The 23,760-nt window shown below is 39.7% G+C and overlaps 1 protein-coding gene across 1 annotated transcript; it reads left to right on the forward strand.

The window, feature by feature from the left end:
* The first annotated feature begins 1,602 nt into the window (after window positions 1–1,602).
* ccn1l2 (cellular communication network factor 1, like 2) lies at window positions 1,603–22,575 on the forward strand. Its single transcript, XM_088336814.1, has 5 exons — window positions 1,603–1,772; window positions 6,784–6,997; window positions 11,539–11,889; window positions 15,869–16,071; window positions 17,634–22,575. The coding sequence occupies exons 1-5, from the start codon at window positions 1,701–1,703 to the stop codon at window positions 17,931–17,933; spliced, it is 1,140 nt and encodes a 379-aa protein (XP_088192940.1). The 5' UTR covers window positions 1,603–1,700; the 3' UTR covers window positions 17,934–22,575.
* The last annotated feature ends 1,185 nt before the right edge of the window (window positions 22,576–23,760 follow it).

Here is a 23,760-nt window from a genome sequence, read left to right on the forward strand (position 1 = left end):
TCTGCAGGTTATTGGTTTGGTTGATTGGTGTCTCGGTTGGTTGGTTTGTCACTCAGTTGTATATTTGGTCCCTTCGTTGGTTCGCTACATTGGATGTTGGTCTATTAGTCGATTGGTTGTTAGAATTCTTAGTCGGTGTGTCCAGCAGTTTGCTTGATGGACTGGTTTTGGTTTGTCTGGATGGGTTTGTTTGAGGGCATGTTGCGTGGTTTAATTAGTAGGCTGGTTGGTCAGTTGGTTCATTATCTGGTTAGTTGGTTTGTTAACTGGCTATTGGGTTAGTTGGCTGTTTGGAGCGTTACTTTGTTAGGTTGGTCTGTTTAGAATAAACTGTCAGGCTAATGTGGTTCCTTAAAGTCCTCCCCACATTTTTCTATGGTAGTGCCCTACATTGACCCTATGCAAAGTTCAGTCTCGTGAAAAGCAACCAACCTCTGCACTCCGTGTGTTTTGAAAGTGGTGTCTACCTTAGAAACAATGGCCGGCGCTTGGCCAAATTGTACCATGGCACCCCTCTGAAATCAGCCGACACTTTTCAACCCCTCCTCCGTTCCCACATGACGCAGCGTGGCCAGTGCACACATCCTGCCTTTGTGATCCAAAAATGTCAGGAATGTAGACTGTTGCCCTTCTCCCTGCTGTTGCCCATCAAGGTGTTTGCCGCCTCCCCCAAAGCCCACTTCCAGACACCCTAGTGGTTCCTCAAAACAGTTGCCTGGATGTTAGAGTGTGTGCACTGTGGTGTGGTTCCTCGACATGTCCACATGTGGCATGAGTGGCAGCACCTGCTCTCGGGAGGCGAGGAGTAAGTCGAGTTTAGACTCCTACATTTTTGGTAACACCAGCACACTCCAAGTTTTAACTGGTCAGTTTCTTTTGATGTCCCAATGTATATTTAGCGTAGAGTCCTTGATGGCTAGAAACCTTGAAGTGTTTTGTCAAATACAGCTTCAAAGTTCCTTAGCAAACAGTTTATGTCAACAGAGTTCAAAAGTTATCTTGAGTTGCAAAAAAACACCGTCAAAGAACTGGTTGCAGTCAAAAGAGACTTCACATCAGCCGCGTCTGGACCACAGAAGAAGCTTAGATCGTCCAACAATTGAGAAGATGGATTCCTGCCCTCCAACAACAAAGTGAAGGCTGACATTTTCCCGCCACTCATGAGAACCTGAGATTAGTCCTCTACTTCCTGGAATGCTGCCCACTCGGGAAGACGACGGGGGAAACACAGGATGTCCTGAGCACAGTGTGGTGTTGTTCGCTTTCCTTAATTCAGCACAACCCACGTGAAGAACTGCATGTTTTCATTTCCTCCGCTTCCATGACACCTGTTTTCTTTCCGAATTTTATGACTTCACTCGACTAGAACGAGACGAGTCACCCAAATGAGATGTGACAAGGTGTGGCATTTTGACAGTAGAAACGAGGGTCCGCAACTTCTTCTGAAGCTAAACTTACACCGCGGTTGCTTTGAGCACATGTTTTTTGCCCGTCCCTGCTTGGTTGCGCTGATGATATTACAGAGGGGGCAGGGCCACATGGGGCTATAAAGTCTCTGTCGGGGTAAACCTCCTCATGGGTAGTTGTTTTCCAAATCTGCACTAGACTGCAAGGATGTCTCACTCCAGAGCTGAATAACAAAACAGAATTTCAGGTTCCCGTCTAAGAAAAAACATTTTCTAACTCTTTGAGCACCGAGGATGCTTCACGTTAGCATCGGTTTGCGCCGGATCTTTTCCACCTTGGTTGTGGTCTGCAGCACTGTGATGATGGTGAGTAGTCGTGCACTGTATTCCGTTAGCAAATAGTAATTATTCTTTGTTATACCTTTTTAAAATAAAGTCATTTAGGAAGTATACTTTTTCAACAGTACCCAGGGCTTTTTATTCGATTTTTTTTTACGAAAACCAAAGACAACTGCTGTCACAGTCTTGTTCCACGGACAGACTGAGGAGATCATTTCTTCCTCATGCCGTGAGGCTCTTTAACTCCACCCGGGGCAGTTAAAGCCCACATTAAACCCCATCCCCACATTTGCATGTTACCCTATTTTTATTACAGTGTGTATTTTATGTAGCACTATTTAAATACTCGATATCAACATGTTATATTGGGTATTCTATTCCTTTTATTTTAAATGGTAAATGGTCTGCATTTATACAGCGCTTTTCAAATCAATGAAGACTTCCTGAAGCGCTTTACAATGTGCTTCACACTTACCCACTCACACACACACTCACACACCAATAACGGCCATGCAGCCATGCAAGGCGCCTACCTGCTTATTGGGGGCATAAGGGATTCAGTGTCTTGCCCGAGGACACTTTGACACATAACATGGAGGAGCCGGGAATCGAACCTGCTATCTCTTGATCCCAAGACGAGCGCTCTACCTCCTGAGCTAATGCCGCCCAAATTTTATCATTATTTTATTTTTCAATACAAGGATACTGCTGGAAGTGAGAATTTCCCTACTGGGATGAATAAAGTATCTATCTATCTATCTATCTATCTATCTATCTATCTATCTATCTATCTATCTATCTATCTATCTATCTATCTATCTATCTATCTATCTATCTATCTATCTATCTATCTATCTATCTATCTATCTATCTATCTATCTATCTATCTATCTATCTATCTATCTATCTATCTATCTATCTATCTATCTATCAGATTTCCTCAGAGGATTTTTGTTGGATTATCCACTGTCCCATTTGAAAGTGATGGGTTCAATCCCAGGATGGTTAATTCAAAACATGTGTTAAATTTATAGCAATTGAGACTGTCATAAGTTAAATTAAATCAATAAGGTGCATATTGTTACTGTCATGTAAAAAAACCTTCATTTTAATGAAACCTCAATGTCTTATCAGAGTGTTCATTTTGTAAATCAGTCAATATAATTTATCTTATTATTCATTTAACATATTCAATCCAAGAACAAATGAATATGTTTACAGAAGCATTGTGCCTGAGTGCCAAAACCTAAAAATATATCTATTTTTAAATTTATTTTTAATACACAATTCTAAAGGCTTTGGTATGACTGGTCAGTACGTATCACACCTCTGGGAATGATTTCAGTATGCTAATTCACCACTAGATAGCAGGAATGGCTTTAATCAGATCTTTGTCCACACATCAAGGAGCCCACACTTCCTTGTGTTTATTTGCTTCCTCTATCCAGCGTTTGAGAGTGTGTGCATAGCTCCCGAGTGACCAAAATCGTGCGCTGAAGGATTCTTGCAAAGTTCATGCATTGCTCATGCATATGTTCAGTGTTATTGCAATGAAATGGTATTTCGCAAGCAAAGCACCAGACTTGTGCTTGAAATGCATCCTTTCACAAAAAGTCGTTTTCTAGGAAATTAGTATTTTCAAGAGACTTGGCAAGCTTTAACTTGTCACGATCTGGGGGCTTGCCTTCCACCAGGGAGCCGCAATTAGGTTTGGAACTGGGCATAGGTGTCTCAAATCTCCAAATCTTCCTGTCGCTTTATATATGACTGTTCGGACACCATACTTTGTCGGGTCGTTGCTATTCCTTACCAAATTTGTCCTATCTGCTGTTTCCATGTCAAGTTTGTTTTTGGTTTGGACATTTTGTAAGTTGTTTTTAATAACTGTTTTTTTTGTTAATAAATACCATCCTTTGTTGAGTGCACCTGTCTCCTGCTACCCTGCATTTGGGTCCACCGCTGACATCTTGAGACAACTGTTGTTTACTGAACAACGATAAGAGCTAGAAACATACTTTTTTCCTAATGAAAGACTAGGTTTTAAACTTTTTTCATATGACTTATATAGCTACAGAACTGCATTTTCTGTGTCTTGACTCAAAATGTCAAAAAAGCAAAAATCTACCAATTTGAGTTAACAATCCCTTCTTCTCACACCTATTAACTTCAGCCCTTATGATGATGGCAAATCCTCTTTTTTAAGCGATAATAAACCTTACAAACACAAAGCGGTACCTACTTACTCACAGCAAGACAGTAGAATACCGAGACAATATTAGCAATTCTTCATGAACCGAAACAGCATCAGGACCCAAATGCGTGACGTTTCACACAAAAGCCTTTTATTTTACGGGAAATGGGGAGTCATGCACTTTAGGCAGCAGTCTGTGGGATAATAGGAAGCCAGAGGCCGACGAGATAGATACCAGTTACACGAGCAGATATCGGACAGAGGGGGTCGATACCGGACAGGACGGGACGGACGGGATTGATATCAAAACCGGATATCGAAATTAAACAGGACAAACTAGACGGGAATGAAACTGGAAACCAATATTAAACAAGACAAAATAAACAGGGCGGGCAGCACGGCGGCGCAGTGGTTAGCGCATGTGCGGCACAGTTCATGTCTTGGGAACCTTCTGCGTGGGTTCAAATCCAGCTCCAGACTACCTGTGCGGAGTTTGTATGTTCTCCCCGTGCTTGCGTGAGTTTCCTCCGGGCACTCCGGTTTCCTCCCACATTCCAAAAACATGCATTTCAGGTGAATTGGCCGGTCCAAATTGTCCCTAGGTGTGAATGAGCGAGTGAGTTGTCTGTCCCCGTGTGCCCTGCGATTGGCTGGCAACCAGTTCAGGGTGTCCCCTGCCCACTGCCCGATGATTGCTGGGATGGGCTCCACCACCCCCACGACCCTACTGAGGATACGCGGTGTAGCTAATGAGATGAGATGAGAAAATAAACAGGAACAATACTGGACAGGAAATACCAACAGGAAACAGGACCGAGTCAAAACCCACGTCTTGCGGGGCATAGGTTCATTGACGGACTGACAAAGGAAGAGTGAGAGCACTGAGCTTAAATAGACGGAAAGCCAATCCGTCAACGAGCCGCAGCTAGCGCCACACGGGCAGGGCCAATTGGGCGCCATGGTCACCGTGACAAATTTACGATGACGTTGTCGTCTGCTACCTGTGACAGAGACGACAGAGAAGACAAGATCGGTCTTTTAAAAACAAAAAAATTGCAAGACGACATTAAATGAGCAAGAAAATTGTAAAATACAGGGAAAACTCATACATTGACAGGCAGGGTTGGGTAGGGTTACTTTAACTTGATTACTTTCAATTACTTTTGGATTACTCCAATACCAAATATGCTAATAAAAGACAAAATAAACTAAATACGAATAAAATGACTAAATTTTGTGCAGGCTTGGGGAGTAACGGAACACACGGAACGGCAAAAATGATGTTGGCAAGCTGTTTGGATTTATTTTAATTTTTTTTCGGTCGCATTTTATGTTAGTTTTGCCGGAGATCAAAGAGATCAAAGCCAGGAGAGAAAGCTTACCACGTGTTGTGAGTCATCATTTTATTCGTATTTAGTTTCTTTTGTCTTTTATTAGCATATTTGGTATTGGAGTAATCCAAAAGTAATTGAAAGTAATCAAGTTAAAGTAACCCTACCCAACCCTGCCTCCGCACCACGGACACACATTCTTGCTAATGCTCATAACACTCTCACATTTCATTTCCTTATTTATCTCATTACTACATTTCTTTTGTTTTATTACTATTTAAATGGGTTTTCCGTGATCAGGAAGACGTGTTTTATACCTATTCACGGTTAACATGGATGATTCTGTGGAGGTAGGAACGGATTACAGTAATCCCTCGGTTATCGCGGTTAATGGGGACCGAGACCACCCGCAAAAACTGAAAATCCGCGAAGTAGCGGCGCCCCTTCAAAAATGCTTAAAAAACGTATACAGGCATACAGTATACTCCCCCCGCCATTAAACCGAAGTGATCGCTGACATGATGGCAAGGAATTATTGGGTGACTCATCCAGAACTCTTCACACTGGAGCTGAATGTACCAAAACATGACCCACAAGTGTAGCCATGTCTTACATAATCAATTTACACGGAATAGGACTGCGGCGAAACCACTACGAACCATTCAGTAAGATTGTATTAACCGCTCTCAACCACATGCAGCCATCGCAGTTTTTTTCGCTTGTTAACACTACCAGTTACATATTGAAAATAAAAACTGTGAAAATGTGATATTTGATGAGTGTTTGTGAAGCGTTTTGGGAAACAACAGTTAAAAAAATGGTCTGTGTTCATTTTAATGAAAGTGAAAGAGCTACCTTCTGACAATAACAACATACTTTAGCTAGCAGCATTGAACGTTTTTTACAACAAATACACGAAACCACACACAATTAGCCGTGTTTAGGTAGTACAAACAACCGCTCGCTTTTGGTATAATAAAGTCAAACTTGAGATGAAATGTGACAGAAGAGAATATACTTACGTCGCGTCGCCGAGTTCCTCCATGATAAACAGCGCAACAGAAGAAAGGGGTGAGGTGGGAGGAGTTGAAGGAGGGGGGTGAGCGAAGCGGTAACTCACCATGACTAAGCATTGTGTCAGGGCCTCCCCCTCCCCATCACAATAAGAGTGTCCACATCGTGTCCTCAGTTGACATAAGCTCGCGCTCAATGGCGTCAAGTCAATACAGTAAATGCTTTTATTGAGAAGGTAAGGTATATTTTTTAGACCCGCGAAGCTCTGAACCCGCGAAAGTGGAACCGCGAACTAGCGAGGTACCACTGTAATTCGTTTTCAATGACTTCAGATCAGGAAAATTCGCTCGTTACGCGAGCGATTCGAGCTATGAGCTAGATCCTGGAACGAATGAAGTAAGAAGAGGCACCACTGTAGTTCTTTTTGTAGGGGATCTTGTGTGGGTTTCAATTAATGTGCTTGAGATTGTTTGGGACCTTAACTTCTGATTCTTCTCCCCAGGCAGATGAAGAATGCCCGGCAGTGTGTTCGTGCGATGCCTCGTCCCCGATTTGTCCGGCTGGTGTCAGCTGGGTGAGCGACCATTGCGGCTGCTGCAAAATCTGTGCCAGGCAGTTCAACGAGGACTGCAGCGCTTCTCAACCCTGCGATCACATAAGGGGGCTTCGTTGCCATCTAGGGGTCGGAGGAGACCCTGGCAGAGGATTGTGCCGAGGTGAGAGTGCAGTTGAGATGATGTGGTCTAGGGGAGAGGGTCTCTAACTCGGTCTGCAGTCAGCGGGGTGATAGTTTGAGGCCCCTGACTTTATAAGAACGTTAAAGGGATATTGTGTATCATCTGCACACTAGATGGCGCTGTATTCTCTCGTCTCTCCGTAAACGACTTTTAAAAGAACAACAGAAGAAGACAAAATACGGAGACTCAAAGTGACCAAAACGCACCTTATTACTTTTGAAAAGAAGAGAAATAAGAAAATCAAAAAGGAAAGAAAGACTGAAGTAATAAAAATAAACGAGAAAAACGACTGAAAAGAAAATAGATTTTTTTTAAAAAAAAAGCAAATACAACAAAAAGTAAATCTAGAGAGAAAAAGGAAAAAAGAAATGAAATGAATAAAAGAGAGAAATATAGAAATCAAAAGAAAGAACACAGAAAAATTGTAATTATTTTCCTTTTTGTCTTTTTTCTCTTTAGTTCATTTCTTTTCTTCCTTTTCCTTTCTTTTTCTCCATTTTCCCTTTTTTGCCTTCTTTTCCTCTACTTTCCTTTTTATTCTAGTTTTCCTTTTTTATTCTTCCTTTTTCATATTCTTTTTTTTTTTAAATAAAAGATAGTTGGGTAGAAGGTTGTGTCATGGCCAGCATGGTCGCCCCGCCCCCTGGGCACCAGCTGAAGCAGATCAGCTAATTGCGTGTGTGCTACTTAAGGGTGGGTTGTGGGTTTTGCGGGTGCTAGGTCATTGCATTTCTGTTTGCATTTTCTGTCTGCATCTCCCGTTCTGTTTTGCCCTGTCCTGTTTTGTTTGAGTCGGAAGAAACCAGTGTTTGCACGTTTTTAGTTAAAGCCTGTTTGTTCTGTCTTGTCCCTGAGTTTTGGACGACTTTTATTTTGGTAAATAAAAGTTTTGATCGTCAACAACGCAATTGAGTTCTCCCTTCCCGCCTCCGTTCTGGTCCTGTCCACCTCGTGACAGGTTGGGTAAAAATAAGAGGAAAAAGAATGCTTTTTGCTCACTTTCAGACTCCATAGTTTGTACTCTTCTTTGGACTCATTTTTGGTTACACGACACATCACAGTGACCTCTAGTGGAAAAACATAAAACACTGTCCCTTTAAGAACAGCAGGATTTTTTTTTAATCGCTGCAGTTAACTGCAGAAAACCACATTCGGCCCAACTTCACCCGGACCCTGGCTTCAGCGGCCCCCAAACTCAATTGAGCATGAGACCCCTGGTTTAAAGGGACAGTGTGTATTATTTAGTGCCTCCTGGTGGGAAAAGTATAATTAATTTAAAAAAAAAACACTTTAAATAATAAACTAAAATGCATGAACTATGAAATAAACCCACATTTTGAAATACTCATAGGTAGGGACATTTATTTGACATAACATTAGCCTCACTTAGATAGAGCTGACATAATTGTCGGCCATCTTGCTACTACAGGTTTTTGCCCTCCCTTTTTCATCTTTCTTTTCTTTTTTCTTCTTTCCTTGTCTTTTTTTGCTCCTTTTCCCCCCATATTTCTTCTTTTCTTTTTTCTTTTCCCCTTATTGTCCTTTTACTTACTTTTGTCCCTTTTCTTTTTCATTTTTTCTCCTTTCTGTGCAAAAGGATGGGTAAAAAAAAATGTTAGGGTTTGGTCACTTAAAATCTTTGTAGTTTGTCTTCTTTCTTTTTAGCACTCGTTTTTAATAAAGCAACATCTAGTGGTGAAACAATACACACTGTCCCTTTAATGTAAGTACAGCCCATGCAAATTAAGGATTAATGATTGATTTGTTTTCTCATTAATTTTTGATGTAATTTATTTTGGGTACCTTTAAAAAATATATATTTGGGAACAGTGGATTTTTTTTAAATCAGAAGTTTTCTTGAGCAAAACCCAAGTCGGCCCCACCTTACCCGGACCCTAGCTCCGGCGGCCCCTAAATCAATCGAGTTTGAGACCCAGCTTTTTACACATTGTCCGGTCGCTAGTACAGTAGTGTGGGGACATATGATTATGTTAAATGGACATCAAAATTAGCATTATCTCTATTGTCTTTGAGAAGGACATAGGCAAGTTTTTTTTAGAATTTTGTGGATTTGTTCAGGGTGGTGATGGCCCTGGGGAAGACAGTGTCTTCTAGCCTGTTAGTACTTGTTTTAAGGAATCCAACACCCGCAGAATAAAAGTCAAATGAAAATATTTCAATAACTTAGCAGCAACATTTTCAAAAATTTAGATCAAAGAACCTTAGGCAAGATCCATATTTTCACCATCCTATGTGCTTGTTTAGGGTGGTGTTGGCTCTGTCCCTAATTCTGTTAGACCTTGTTTTAAGAGATCTGTAACATCTGCAAAATAAGAGAAAATTTTGTCAAGAAACTAGCAGCAACACTCGACAAAATGTAAGAGTAAAGAAACATAGGCAAGATATATTTTCCACAGTCCTAAGCACTTGTTTAGGGTGGTGTTGGCTCTAGGGAAGAAACTGACTCTGAGCCTGTTGGACCTTGTTTTAAAGGATTTATAACATCTGCAGAATAAAAGTCAAATGAATATATTGCAATAACCTTAGCAGCAACATTTTGCAAAAATTAAGAGTTAAGAAACTTGGGCAAGATACATGTTTTCAATGTCTTATTTGCTTGTTTAGGGTGGTGTTTTCTTTTTCCCGAAGTCTTTTAGACCTTGTTTTAAGAGATCCGTAACATCTGCAAAATACAAGTGCAAAGAAAATATCGTGATGCCATAAGTAGCAACATTCTGCAAAATGTAAGAGTAAAGAAACATATGCAAGATATATTTTCCACAGTCTCATGCACTTGTTTAGGGTGGTGTTGGCTCTAGGGAAGAAACTGACTCTGAGCCTGTTGGACCTTGTTTAAAGGATCTGTAACATCTGCAGAATAAAAGTCAAATGAAAATATTGCAATAACCTTAGCAGCAACATTTTGTAAAAATTAAAATCAAAGAAACTTAGGCAAGATCCATATTTTCACCATCATATGTGCTTGTTTAGCATGGTGTTGGCCCCGGGGAAGAAACTGACACTGAGCCCGTTAGTCCTAGTTTTAAGGGATCTGTAAAATATGCAGAATAAAAGTCAAATGAATGACATTAGCAGCGACATTTTGCTAAATGAAAGAGTACAGAAACATGGGCAAGCAATTTTCCACAGTCCTATGCACTTGTTTAGGGTGGTGTTGGCCCTCTGAGCCTGTTTGTCCTTGCTTTAAGGAATTTGTAGCATCTTCCAAAAATCGGAAGGTCAAAATGGGTATGCCGGGGTGATATGAGTTTTTCATAATGTTGTCTGTTCTTTTATGTTATTATCATGAGCCTCCAAACTGGGCAAAGAGCAGCCAATGATTTTTTGGGCTCTGTTGATGACTCTCTGTAATTTTTATCCCATCTGCTGCTGTGCTCTCAGCATACCACACAAATATACTATATGTCAGATGCCCTATATATATATATATATATATATATATATATATATACATATATATATATACGAATGGTGGTTCTAACAAAGATTTTGGTAGGAAAAATAAAGAAGTAACTAATCTTTACAAACAAACAACAAACCCGACCAACCATCTAACAAAACAAACAAACAAACAAAAAAAATTGGTAAAGAATAGCCCAAAAGCCAGAAGCCAATATGTTAAGCTTTCTCGGTTGTTTTAACCAAAATTATTTCTTAAAATTTTTTTTTTTTTTTGCTAATTGTTGGGTCTTCAAAGGAGGGGTGTGTTATTTTATGTGTCCTATTAGAAATAGTAGAAAGTTATTATTTATTTTATTTACTATATTAAGTATGTGTTGATAATGCCAAACTGAGTTCGAAGACCCTATCGGTTTTTATCTTACTTTTAGTAAAGCTCTTTGGGGCAGGACATGTTAGGGAGGAGGAATGGGGAGTGGTTGGAGTGCTGGAGAATGACATCATGCTCATTCCCGCAAAGTGTAGCATTAATATAGATCAGGGTTGGGTAGGGTTACTTTAACTGGATTACTTTCAATTACTTTTGGATTACTCCAATACCAAATATGCTAATAAAAGACAAAATAAACTAAATATGAATAAAATGATGACTCGCAACACGTGGTAAGCTTTCTCTCCTGGCTTTGATCTCTTTGATCTCCGGCAAAACTAACATAAAATGCGACAGAAACAAAATAAAAATAAATCCAAACAGCTTGCCAACATCATTTTTGCCTTTCCATGTAATCCTAGCCTGCACAAAATTTGGTAATTGTATTCTTATTTAGTTTCTTTTGTCTTTTATTAGCATATTTGGTATTGGAGTAATCCAAAAGTAATTGAAAGTAATCAAGTTAAAGTAACCCTACCCAACCCTGAAAATACTGTAAGTTAGACCTAGCCTACTTCAAGTAGAGTCCAAACTCCAACCCGAACCCCCCAAAAAATGAAAAAAGGAGAGCTTATTCAAGCGCGTCTAAGAAATGCACGTCCTTGCACGCACATCAAAATGAACTTTTTCATACTTAAGTGTTTTTTTCTGTGTGTGTGCATGTCATTAGCCGAGGCTCACGGCCTACCCTGCGAATTTGACGGCAAATTATACCAACACGGTGAAAACTTCCAACCCAGCTGCCATCACCAGTGCACTTGCATGAACGGAGTGGTGGGGTGCATGCCCCTCTGTCCCCACCAAGTGGCCTTGCCCGACTCGCGCTGCTCGCGGCCCCGATTGGCACGAGAGGAAAACGGCTGCTGCGAGGAATGGCTTTGCGACGACGACAACCACATCAGAACCGAGCCAGAGGGAAGAGCGCCGCCAAGTCAGCCTCTTCCAAACCACATCGATGCGTTGCTGCAACCCTACTTTCAAGCCCGCCAACCAGCTGCCACTGGTGGGACTATGTTCAGAGGTAAATGGCAAATGGTCTGTATTTGTATAGCGCTTTTTAAGTCACTGAAGACCTCCCAAAGCGCTTTACAATGTGCTTTACACTTACCCATTCACACACACACTCATACACCGATAGCGGCGTCGGCCATGCAAGGCTCCTACCTGCTTATCAGGGGCAACAACAGTAACTAAAATAAATAACTACTAACAAAAACAAGTTTTTGGGTGCAAATTTTGTCCCCGTTGACCCTTTATATAAAATACTACTACAGAAATACTACAAAATTACTACAAAACAGATGATTAAATTAAGAGTTTTAAAAAAGGAACCTCATGCTGTATATTCTTTTGTTTTTTTTTTCCTGAAAAGAAAAAAATACTACCACAGTAACATTACAAGAGAAATACTACATAAACACAACTATAGCAATATTACAAAAATACTAAAGAAACTCAACAAAAAAACTTTTATGGAAATACTACAGCAAATTACAGAAATACAACTATGGAAATTCATAAAAAAATGGTTCTAAAGAAATAGTACCGATTTACCACAACAGTAATACTATCATACAAAATACTGCTGCAGAAATATTATGACAGAAATACTACAAAAATTAAACGACAAATATACTAGAGATATACTGCAACAATTCTACTATGTAAATCCTACAAAATACTACAGAAATACTGAGAAAAAAACTTAAACAATACATAATGGAAATACTACAAAAATATTACAACACAGATGATTAAATTAAGAGTTTTAAAAAAGGAACCTCATGCTGTATATTCTTTGGGGTTTTTTTCCTGAAAAGAAAAAAATACTTTAGAAATACAACAAAAACACTACCACAGTAATATTACAAGAGAAATACTACATAAACACAACTACAGCAATATTATAAAAATACTAAAGAAACTCAACAAAAAAACTTTTATGGAAATACTACAACAAATTACAGAAATACTACAATGGAAATTCATAAAAAATGGTTCTAAAGAAATACTACCGATTTACCACAACAGTAATACTATCATACAAAATACTACTGCAGAAATATTATGACAGAAATACTACAAAAATTCAACGACAAAAATACTAGAAATATACTGCAACAATTCTACTATGTAAATCCTACAAAATACTACAGAAATACTGGGAAAAAAACTTAAACAATATATAATGGAAATACTACAAAAATATTACAAAACAGATGATTAAATTAAGAGTTTTAAAAAAGGAACCTCATGCTGTATATTCTTTGCTTTTTTTCCTGAAAAGAAAAAAATACTTTAGAAATACAACAAAAACACTACCACAGTAACATTACAAGAGAAATACTACATAAACACAACTACAGCAATATTAAAAAATACTAAAGAAACTCAACAAAAATACTTTTATGAAAATACTACAAGTTACAGAAATACTACTATGGAAATTCATAAAAATGGTTCTAAAGAAATACTACCGATTTACCACAACAGTAATACTATCATACAAAATACTACTGCAGAAATATTATGACAGAAATACTACAAAAATTCAACGACAAAAATACCAGAGATAAACTGCAACAATTCCACTATGTAGATACTACAAAATACTATAAAAATACTAGGAAAAAACTTGAACAATATGTAATGAAAATACTACAAAATATTACAAAAATGCTACAAAAATACAACTATGGAAACACATAAAAAATGGTTCTAAAGAAATAGTACCGATTTACCACAACAGTAATACTATTATACAAAATACTACTGCAGAAATATTATGACAGAAATACTACAAAAATCCAACGACACAAATACTAGAAATATACTGCAACAATTCTACTATGTAAATCCTACAAAATACTGCAGAAATACTGGGAAAAAACTTAGACAATATATAATGGAAATACTACAAAAATATTATTATGGAATTACTACAAAAATCAAACTGAAGAATGTTCACAGTATAAAAAAAATAGATAAATATTTCTATTTACAACTGTTTCAGAACAAAAGTCAAGATAGTGCCACCTAAAAAACAAAAATCTAAAGATAATATAGGTATATTGCTTAATGTCTTGCTCGGTGGTAAATACCATCTACAGCAGGGGTCTCCAACCTTCACGCTGAGAGCTAATTTTTGCTACTTATTAATGCAAAAGGTATTTTTGCTTATAGTATAGATGTTACTATTTTTTTTAGAAAAAACAATTTAAAATGTCTTGACGTTAGAAAACAATCTAATTGAAATAGGACAAATGAATGGAATACAGTCTGGGTAATTATAGGGACGTTTTTTTCTCGTTTTATTTGAAAAATTGTACAAAAAAATCGTACAATAAAAAAAACATACTCAAAAGGTGCAATATTTTGGGGTAAGAAAGTTTTTTTTCTAGTGTGTAAACCAACCTAGTGTCACTTGGGCCCCCCTGTTTGACGCCAGCTCCGGCTTGTTGCCTGATTGGCTCCCCTCCCATTTAAACTCAGTGCTCTCATTCACTCCTTGTCAGTCCGTCAACGAATCTCTGCTTTTGCAAGGCGTGTATTTTATACCCTGTCCGGTATCCTGCTCGTGTATCCAGTATCCCGTATCGAACCCGCCTGTCTCGTCCTGTCCGGTATCTTGCTCCAGTCTCCAGTATCCGAAATCAATCCCGCCTGTCTCGTGTTGTCATGTATCGTGCACCAGTCTCCAGTATCCGGTATCGATCCTGCCTGTCTCGTCCTGTCCGGTATCGTGCTCCAGTCTCCAGTATCGATTCCGCCTGTCTCATCCGGTCCGGTATCGTGCCCAAGTCTCCAGTATCCGGTATCGATCCCGCCTCCTTCATCCAGTCGGGTATCTTGCTCCAGTATCCGGTATCGATCCCGCCTGTCTCGTCCTGTGCGGTATTTTGCTCCAAAATCCGGTATCGATCCTGTAGGTCTCGTCCTGTCCGGTATCTTGCCCCAGTCTTCAGTATCAGGTATCGATCCCGTTGGTCTCGTCCTGTCCGGTATCTTGCTCCAGTATCCGGTATCGATTCTGTCCGTCCCGTATGGTATCTTGCTCCAGTATGCGGTATTGGTCCCGTCTCTTCCGTCCTGTTTGGTATCTACTTATGTGTCCTGTATCGATCCCATCTGTCCTATCTGGTTTCGATCTCGTCTGCCCCTGACTTCTCTGTCTCACTTCTTTTCCCCAGCGATCGCCGCATCACTGTGTTCTTGCGCATGGCTGCGTCATTCCCCTAAAATAAAGCGTGTATGAAAACGTTACGCGTCTGGGTCCTCCGTCTGTTCGGGTTCTGACACCTAGAAAAACAAAGGCCCCCCGAAATATCCTTGACACATTCGTAGAAATTGTTGCTTTTTTAAAGTCTCAAGCAATTTCACTTGTTTTTTTGAATTGGTAAAACACTACAAAAATAATTTTGTTTTATACTAAAATGAGAAAATGTATGCTTCAAAAAAACACAAATCATAGAAATTGGTAAAATAAGATCATAAGAAAATGTTTTCTAGAAATAACCAAAATTGCCCATTTTGTCACGAAACGGGCCGGGAAGCAGAAAGTCGGAACTCATTTGCGCGTACTGTCACTTTAATAGAGAAAGAAAAGTTGTCCAACACACAAACGGACCAAAAACAAAACAAAGCAGGCTCATAGGCAGGCAAAATTACAAACTAGGCATTAGATCAAACGGGCATGAACAGGGTTTCAACAAGGTTAAGCAATGATCTGGCAGCGGGCAGTTCCAAAAAGAGCGCTTAAGTACTTCAAGAGCAATCAGTCCAATGGGGCGGGGCCAGCTGGCCGCCATGACAACCGTGCACGACATGACACATTTAAATTTTTATTTTTATTTTTGGTAAAAGGCACAATAATCATGATAAAATGTCTTAAAACGAGAGCTTGTGCACAAATCTAGTTTAATATTGAGCCAATTTTTTTTTTCACAGCTACAGCTGTAGACAATCTGGAATTGATGTTTTCATCGTTATCCTCTCAACAGAGAATACAGCATTTACCTTGTCTGATTTGTTGCTGGAATCCGGATGCTTTCCACAAACCACGTCCTGGACCGAATGTTCCACCTCATGCGGGATGGGGATATCGAGCCGAGTCACCAATAACAACCCGGACTGTCGTTTGACGATGGAAACCAGGCTTTGCCAGATCCGACAATGTCAACTCGAGCTTCCCTTGCCTACCAAGGTACGCGTAGAACCGCACAAACAAAAATGGCGGTGTTCCATCCGTGTCAAAATTCAGTCCATGTATAAAGTGACATTCAATAAGTGTGAAAATTCTGCCAGTGCGTAGTTTGACGATATCATGGGGCACCTCTTCGTTTTCCACGTTGTTTTCGAGCAGATGTTTTGTGACGGATATACAACGGAAATTAACATCTATACATCTTGACATATGCACACTGCAACGATGAGTAACACTAAAACGTGCAAATATACCACGGTTTATGACATCCACAAAAGAAAGCAATGCCACTTATTATATGCACACTGCAAGCAATGTTCCCTCTAAGCTGCGCGCGTGCGCACTGCCCGCACATTCTTAGCGCACAAGAAAATCTAGCCAGTGCACAAAAATCAGGGCTCGAAATTGCTAATTAAAAAGCGAATTAAGTCAAAGTTACCGTGCATGAAGGTGAAAATACACGGGTTCCCCTGACTCTGTTTTCTAAATGCGGTATTTTGAAGTCAATCTCGAAGTCGAACGAAGTTGAGTAAAGTCGGTAGATTTTTTTGTGAACCGGCTTCTTCGGCTCGGCTCACTAAAGAGAACCGGCTCTTTCGGGTCCCAAACGACTCTTTAGGTTGTTTTTGCTTCTTTAATCCCAACACGACCAAATATTATGTAAAATTGTGCAAAGAATGACTTAAAGGAAGGGAGGGAAATAGAACAAAAAAGAAAAAAATACCCAAATGAAAAAGTAGTCCCACATTCCCAAAAAACAGACGCATGTCAGGTTAGATCAGGGGTGTCAAACTCATTTGAACTCGGGGGCCACACGATAAAACAAACATTCTGTCGGGGGCCGACTAGTAGATTAAAGAGAAAGAAAAAGAGAGATAAAGAAATAAGAGAAAGAGGGAGGGGGAAAAGAAGAGAGAGAGCGTGAGAAACAAAAGAGATAAAAAGAGAAGTCGTGAGAGAGGGAGAAAGAAAGGGAGATGAAGAAAGAAATCGAAAGAGAAATAGAAAGACAGAAGGAGAGAAAAGAGAAAAGAAAGGGCGAAGGGTAGGAAGAAAGAAAGAGAAAAGAGAAAAGGAAAAGAGGAAGTTAGAGCAAAAGAAGTTAAAAAGACACAAAGAGAGAAGGAGACAAAGAGCAACAAAGGAAGAGAAAAAGAGAGACACAGTTAGAGATGCAGAAAGAGAGAGAGAGAGAAAGAGAGAGACAGAGAGAGAGAGATAAATACAAGTACAGAGTCTTTGTTTGAGGCACCTGGCTTTGGCAACATCAAGTGGACATATTTCAACCTGCAGCCCGTTTTTCTCTTGCGCTTCTCTGAGTGTTGTCTCGCGGGCCAGATTCAATCCCTTAGCGGGCCTGATTTGGCCCGCGGGCCGCCTGTTTGACACCTGTGGGTTAGATGGTCCTTAGGTGTGAATGAGCGAGTGAGTCTCTGTCCCCTGTGACCGGCTGCCAACCAGTTCAGGGTGTCCCCTGCCCACTGCTCGGAGACAGCTGGGATGGGCTCCACACACAGTTTACGATCAAAATGATTGAAAACCGTTGATGTTTTTCCGCGCAGGGTAAGAAGTGCCAGAGAACGGTTCGGCCGCAGGAGCCACTCGCCATCACCTTCGCCGGTTGCACCACGGTGCAGCGCTACCGCCCTCGCAGCTGCGGGTCCTGCCTGGACGGCCGCTGCTGTCTTCCCTCGGCCACTCGCACCGTCCGGCTGCGTTTTCAGTGCTTGGACGGAGACATTTTCTTCAGGAACTTGATGTGGATCCAACGCTGCAGCTGCAGCAGAAGCTGTCCCACTCACGGGAGGACGTCCGGCCCTTCGCTCAGCCTCCACAATGACATTCACACCTTCAGGCGCTGAGGCATACTTAGCAGAAGGACTTTGCCCCTTCCCCTTTAACTACTTCAACCCTACTGTCCCCCTCCCTTGGTTTGGTGGACCAACCCTGCTATATGTAGAGATACATGTGTAAATAAATCTTGTAAGTACCCACAAATACATGCTCTATAAATAAATAACCACATAGATAAATGTAGTAACTAATTCTGGAACAAGGATGCAATTTTTCATGCATTTATGCCTTTTTATATTTATTTTATCATTTATTTATGTCTTTATTTATGTTGTCATGTATTTTATGGAGAAATTTTGTCACAACAAAATGTTATTGAAACGAGGGGGCGGGGCAAACTGGCTGAGCTTTTCACCTATTGGTTGATTTGGTGCCTACACTGATCATTGGTCGCTGATCAACCAATAGCGTTACAATAACATTTGGTAGTGACAAAATGCATAACAAAATAAATTACCAAAAAAATGATAAAATTCACAAGAAAGTGCAGAAAAACAACTGATGAAAGAATATACGACAAAATACATGACAAAATACTATACATAACAGAATATACGACAAAATAAATGACAAAATAAATTACAAAATACACAACAAAATACTGTACATGACAAAATATACAACAAAATTAATGCCAAAATACAAGACAAAATACATAACAAATGAAATGACAAAATATACGACAGAATGAAAGACAAAATACACAACAAAATACATGACAAAATATATGACAAAGGAAACAACAAATCACAAATAGACAAGAAATTTAACAAGAAAATACAGGAAAAAAATACTCGACAAAATATTATACATGACAAATATTAGACAAAATACATGATCAAATACGAGATGAAATACACGACAACTTACATGACAAAATACATGACAAAATATATGACAGAATAAAGAACGAAATACTCGCCATAATACATGACAATATCCATGACCAAATAAATGACAAAATACGGGAAAAAATATACGACAAACTACATGACAGAATAAATGACAATTGACACGACAAAAGAATTGACACGACAGGATAAAACACATGAGAAAATACACGACAAAGTACACAACAAAATATACGACAGAATAAAGAACAATATACACTACCAAACACATGATAAAATACACAACAAAATACATACAAAAAACATGAAAAATACAACCAAATAGATGACAATATAAACTGTATGAAAAAATACTCCAAAAAAATAGAAGATAAAATGACAAAACACACAACAAAATTAATGACAAAATACTCAACAAAATACAAGACAAAATACATTAAAAATACATAACAATAAAGGACAAAAAAAAACAGAACAAAGTACATGACAAACAACCTAAAAAGATAAATGACAATTCACATAAGAAAATATATAACAGCAAAAATAAAAAAAAACACGACAAAAGAAAATACAGAGCAAATACACTACAAAATTCACTACAAAATAAACTACAAAGTTGGTTGGTTAATTGGTTTGTGGGATCCCTTAACCATTTGAGTCGTAGGGGCAGCATTTCCTGTGGTGTGTCCCGGGCAAGTACAGCCAAGTGGCGCCCATTCCTCTCCAGGCCACCACAATAAATTACACAACAAAATACACAGCAAAATACACTACAAATTTGATTGGTTGGTTGGTGGGATCCCTTAACCACTAGAGTCATAGGGGCACCATTTCCTGGGGTGTGGACAGGGCAATTACAGCCTGGTGGCGCCCATCCTTCTCCAGGCTAACACGATGAAATACACAACAAAATACAGAAGAAAATACACAGCAAAATACACTACACATTTGATTGGTTGGTTGGTGGGATCCCTTGACCACTAGAGTCATAGGGGCACCGTTTCCTGTGGTGGATCCTGGGCAACTACTGCCTGGTGGTGCCCATTCTTCTCCAGGCCACCATGAAAAATTACACAACAAAATACACAACAAAATAGACTACAAAGTTGGTTGGTTGGATCCCTCAACCACTAGAGCTGTAGGGGCACCATTTCCTGTGGTGTGTCCTGGGCAAGTACAGCCTGGTGGCGCCCCTTCCACTCCAAGCCTCTACGACAAATGACACAACAAAATACACAACAAAATACACGACAAAATACACTATAAAGATGGTTGGTTAGTTGGTTGGATCGTTCAACCACTAGACCTGGGGGGGGCACCATTTCCTGTGGTGTGTCCTGGACAAATACAGCCTGGTGGTGCCCATTCCTCTCCAGGCCACCACAACAAATGACACAACAAAATACACAACAAAATACACTACAAAGTTGGTTGGTTGGATCCCTCAACCACTAGAGCTGTAGGGGGACCATTTCCTGTGGTGTGTCCTGGGAAAGTACAGCCTGGTGGCGCCCCTTCCGCTCCAAGCCACTACGACAAATGACACAACAAAATGCACAAGAAAGTTGGTTGGTTGGATCCCTCAACCACTAGAGCTGTAGGGGCACCATTTCCTGTGGTGTGACCTGGGCAAGTACAGCCTGGTGGCCCCCATTCCTCTCCAGGCCACCACAACAAATTACACAAAAAAATACACAACAAAACACGTGACAACACAAATAAAAGACAAAATAAATGACAAAATGAATAAATATATGAATAAATTGAATGTATCTCATATATCGAGCTGTTATGCCATGTATATACATGATAATTTATGTATATGGCATACATTTGCAGGTATTTATTGTTTTCTACATGTGTTCCTACATGAAGCAGGATGGGTCCTTTTATACCTTGGCATCACACTCGCTTGCACTTTAAGTTTCCTGCCGCAACGACATCCTGCTGCCTGTGTTACAAAGCTAAGCTCTCTCCCGCAAGAGCAGCTCACAATAACAAAAGTCCGTGCGGCTCAATTTGGCAGAAAGCTTATACTGAATGTTATTTTTAAATTATTTATGCAGTTTTTGTTCAGTAACCGTTTGTCTCTTAGTAACAGAGGAACATTCTTACACCACTAGCAGCAAATTTAGCTCATTTAAAGCCATGTTTATATTAAAATGTACTGTTTTTGGGAGTAAAATAAGAATAGAAACACTTAAAGGCAAAATTATCATGCTATATTCCAGAATCAGAGAATAAAATATTTCTTAAAGGGACATGGTGTAATATTGGACCACTAGATGTCCCTGTATTGTGAACTGCAAGCGAAAACCACATGGAAGATTATGAGGTTTGATATGTTTTTTAATGAATGTTTTTATTACCACTAGGAGGCGCTAAATAATACACAATGTCCCTTTAAAATCCATCTTATTTGACAAACCAAATATTGTATCTTCACATAATAATAATAATAATAATAATTTCCTTTGTATTGTCATTCTTTGTTAGAACGAAATGTCGATACACCTGACCCGTTGTAGCGAGCCGATGCAGCCGCAGCCAACAGAGGGCGCCGCCATTTTACCAATGTTATAAGTCTTAGGTATGACTCGGCCGAGGCGCGAACCAGCGACGAATAGTATACTTCAAAAACACCTTTGTTTTTCCAGAGGGTAAGAACGTATTCTTTATATTTTTAGTGTAGAGAGTCGACTGCATATTTTTTGCATATTTTAAGACTATTTTTTAATCGAATTGCGATAATTTGACAGATTTTCAACAAATAGGAAATACAAATAAGCAAAAAAAGTATGCAGCAGACAATATTTCTGCAAATGAGAATTATTATCAACAATCTACTACCTAAGCCTTAGCTACTGACCACCGGAATAGAAGAACGGAATATCATTTATTTTGAGTTTAACGAAATGAAAAGCAAAATAACATTGTCTCTGGTACCGAGACTAAAAACGGTGTGATATGCCATCAAATCGACTGCCTTTTCTCATGTCATCTATTCCCTTGGTGTTCCAGTGGTTGAAATTCTTTGCTCTCTTCTCCGTGTCCCGGGTTTGATCCCCATTGCATCTAACCGGGAGCTAAGAAAGAGAAACAGAATTTTCTAACCCGTTACATCACCAAAAATTGAGCGCGCACGTTGTTCACGAATAAAGACGGTAGTTTCACAGGTTGCGGGGAAGTACGACTGAAATGTTTTGTTTTTGCCTGATAAAAAGGACCTCCACCCCCTACAAGAAACATAATAAAAACATATTCTTGAAAAGAGTGAAATTTTATCCCGATGGTTTAAGAATGTACTTCTTCTTGTAGACTTCACTCAAGCTGAATGTGTGGAGTGATATATTTGAGATGACCTCATTTTTCGGGGTGTAAAATTATGTGTTCTCTTGTGTTAAAATTGACTACAATGTGCTTTGTTTTTGATTTTCAGTATAGCCAATCGCACAATTTTGTAAAAGTTGTATTTTTTCTAGTGCTAGCAATCTTTCTTAAATCTTTCTTAAACTTTAACAGTGGTTTTTTTTCCACTAAGAGACATTTTGAAAATGGCGACATATGGAGTCAATGTTATTGGTCGAATAATCGTTTGTGGGGTCGCCTGAAAAGTCATGATTTTGGAAAGAACTGAATATTTCTTTAGTCTTAGTAAAATGAGTAAGAAAGGACAGTTATAAGTAAGTCATGGACAACTGTAACAGTCGCCAATGAGATACAAGTTTTTTTCTCATGATTTTTCACCTCAGAGTTGATAAACAAGAGGAATCGATGTCTTTGAGTTCCAATAAAATGATATCAAACACAATGATGAGGACAATGGTTCCATGACGCCGGTGTTGGGAATAACGATGTAATAAAAAACAGCGTTATACTTTTCTGTAATGGGTTATTAAGTCAAGTCAAGTCATATTTATTTGTGACACCCTTAATCACAAAATGTCTCAAAGGACTGCCCAGGTTACAATGACACCATCCCCTGATCTTAAACCAACATGCGGGCAAGGTAAAACTCAAAACCTCAGCACAAGGAGAAACCTTGAAAAGGGGGCCTCACAAGTGGTAATCCCCCTTCCAGGAGGACCAGGGTGCAATAGATTTAGCATTGGGTAACAGTGCATAAAACATAGGTTATATGTTGAAATTTGACTAAAAAGTGCTTGACAGCTACAACGCCTCAAGCCTGTAAAATAGTCCAAAAAGTCTATGACAGCAACAACACACTTTCCCATTTCTGCCGGCTGGTAAATGAAGAAGTTGACATGCTTCAGGTCCAGGTGCTTGTCTGCTGACACCTCCCGGTTCGTCCTTCTCCCTCATTTCGCCACCAACCTGGTAGCCGCAAAGGAAAAGAAAATTATGAGGTTGGCATCAATCATAAGCGATAGAATAGAAGTGTGTCTTAAGTCTAGATTTAAGCACCGTCACCGAGGCTGCAGATCTTATCTCGGAGGGCAGAGGATTTAAAGAGCATCAGGGCCTAGATGTAGAAAGCTCTCGAGCCTGCAGACTTCTTCTTGGCTCTTGGAGTCACTAGTAGACCTGCATTTACTGAACGGAGGCTCCATGCAGGAACACAGGGCGAAACCAAATCTGAGAGGTAAGAGAGCTCAAGTCCATGCAAACCTTTGTGTGTTAGTAAGAGGACCTTAAAGTCACATCTTAAGTGGACTGGGAGCCAATGCAGGTTAGCTAAAATCGGGGTAAAGTGATCAAACTTTCTTGTCTTAGTTAAAAGCCTGGTTGCAGCATTTTGTTCCAGCTGCAGGCTCTTGATGCTGGACTTTGGGAGACCAGAAAGCAGCAACCAAGCCGAGAAGTAATAATCGCAAGAATTATAATCTCAGCATCTGATTGAGACAGCATCGGGCAAATCGTTGCAATATTACGGGGGTGCAAATCGGACAAATCGCACTTATTATTTTTTCTGCCATTACACGCAGTTACCGTTACCGACCATCAAATCATTGCGTGACTTTGG

This window comes from Urocampus carinirostris, chromosome 5 (assembly GCF_059441175.1).
Source record: "Urocampus carinirostris isolate Australia breed hairy pipefish chromosome 5, RoL_Ucar_1.0, whole genome shotgun sequence".
Lineage (NCBI taxonomy): Eukaryota > Metazoa > Chordata > Actinopteri > Syngnathiformes > Syngnathidae > Urocampus > Urocampus carinirostris.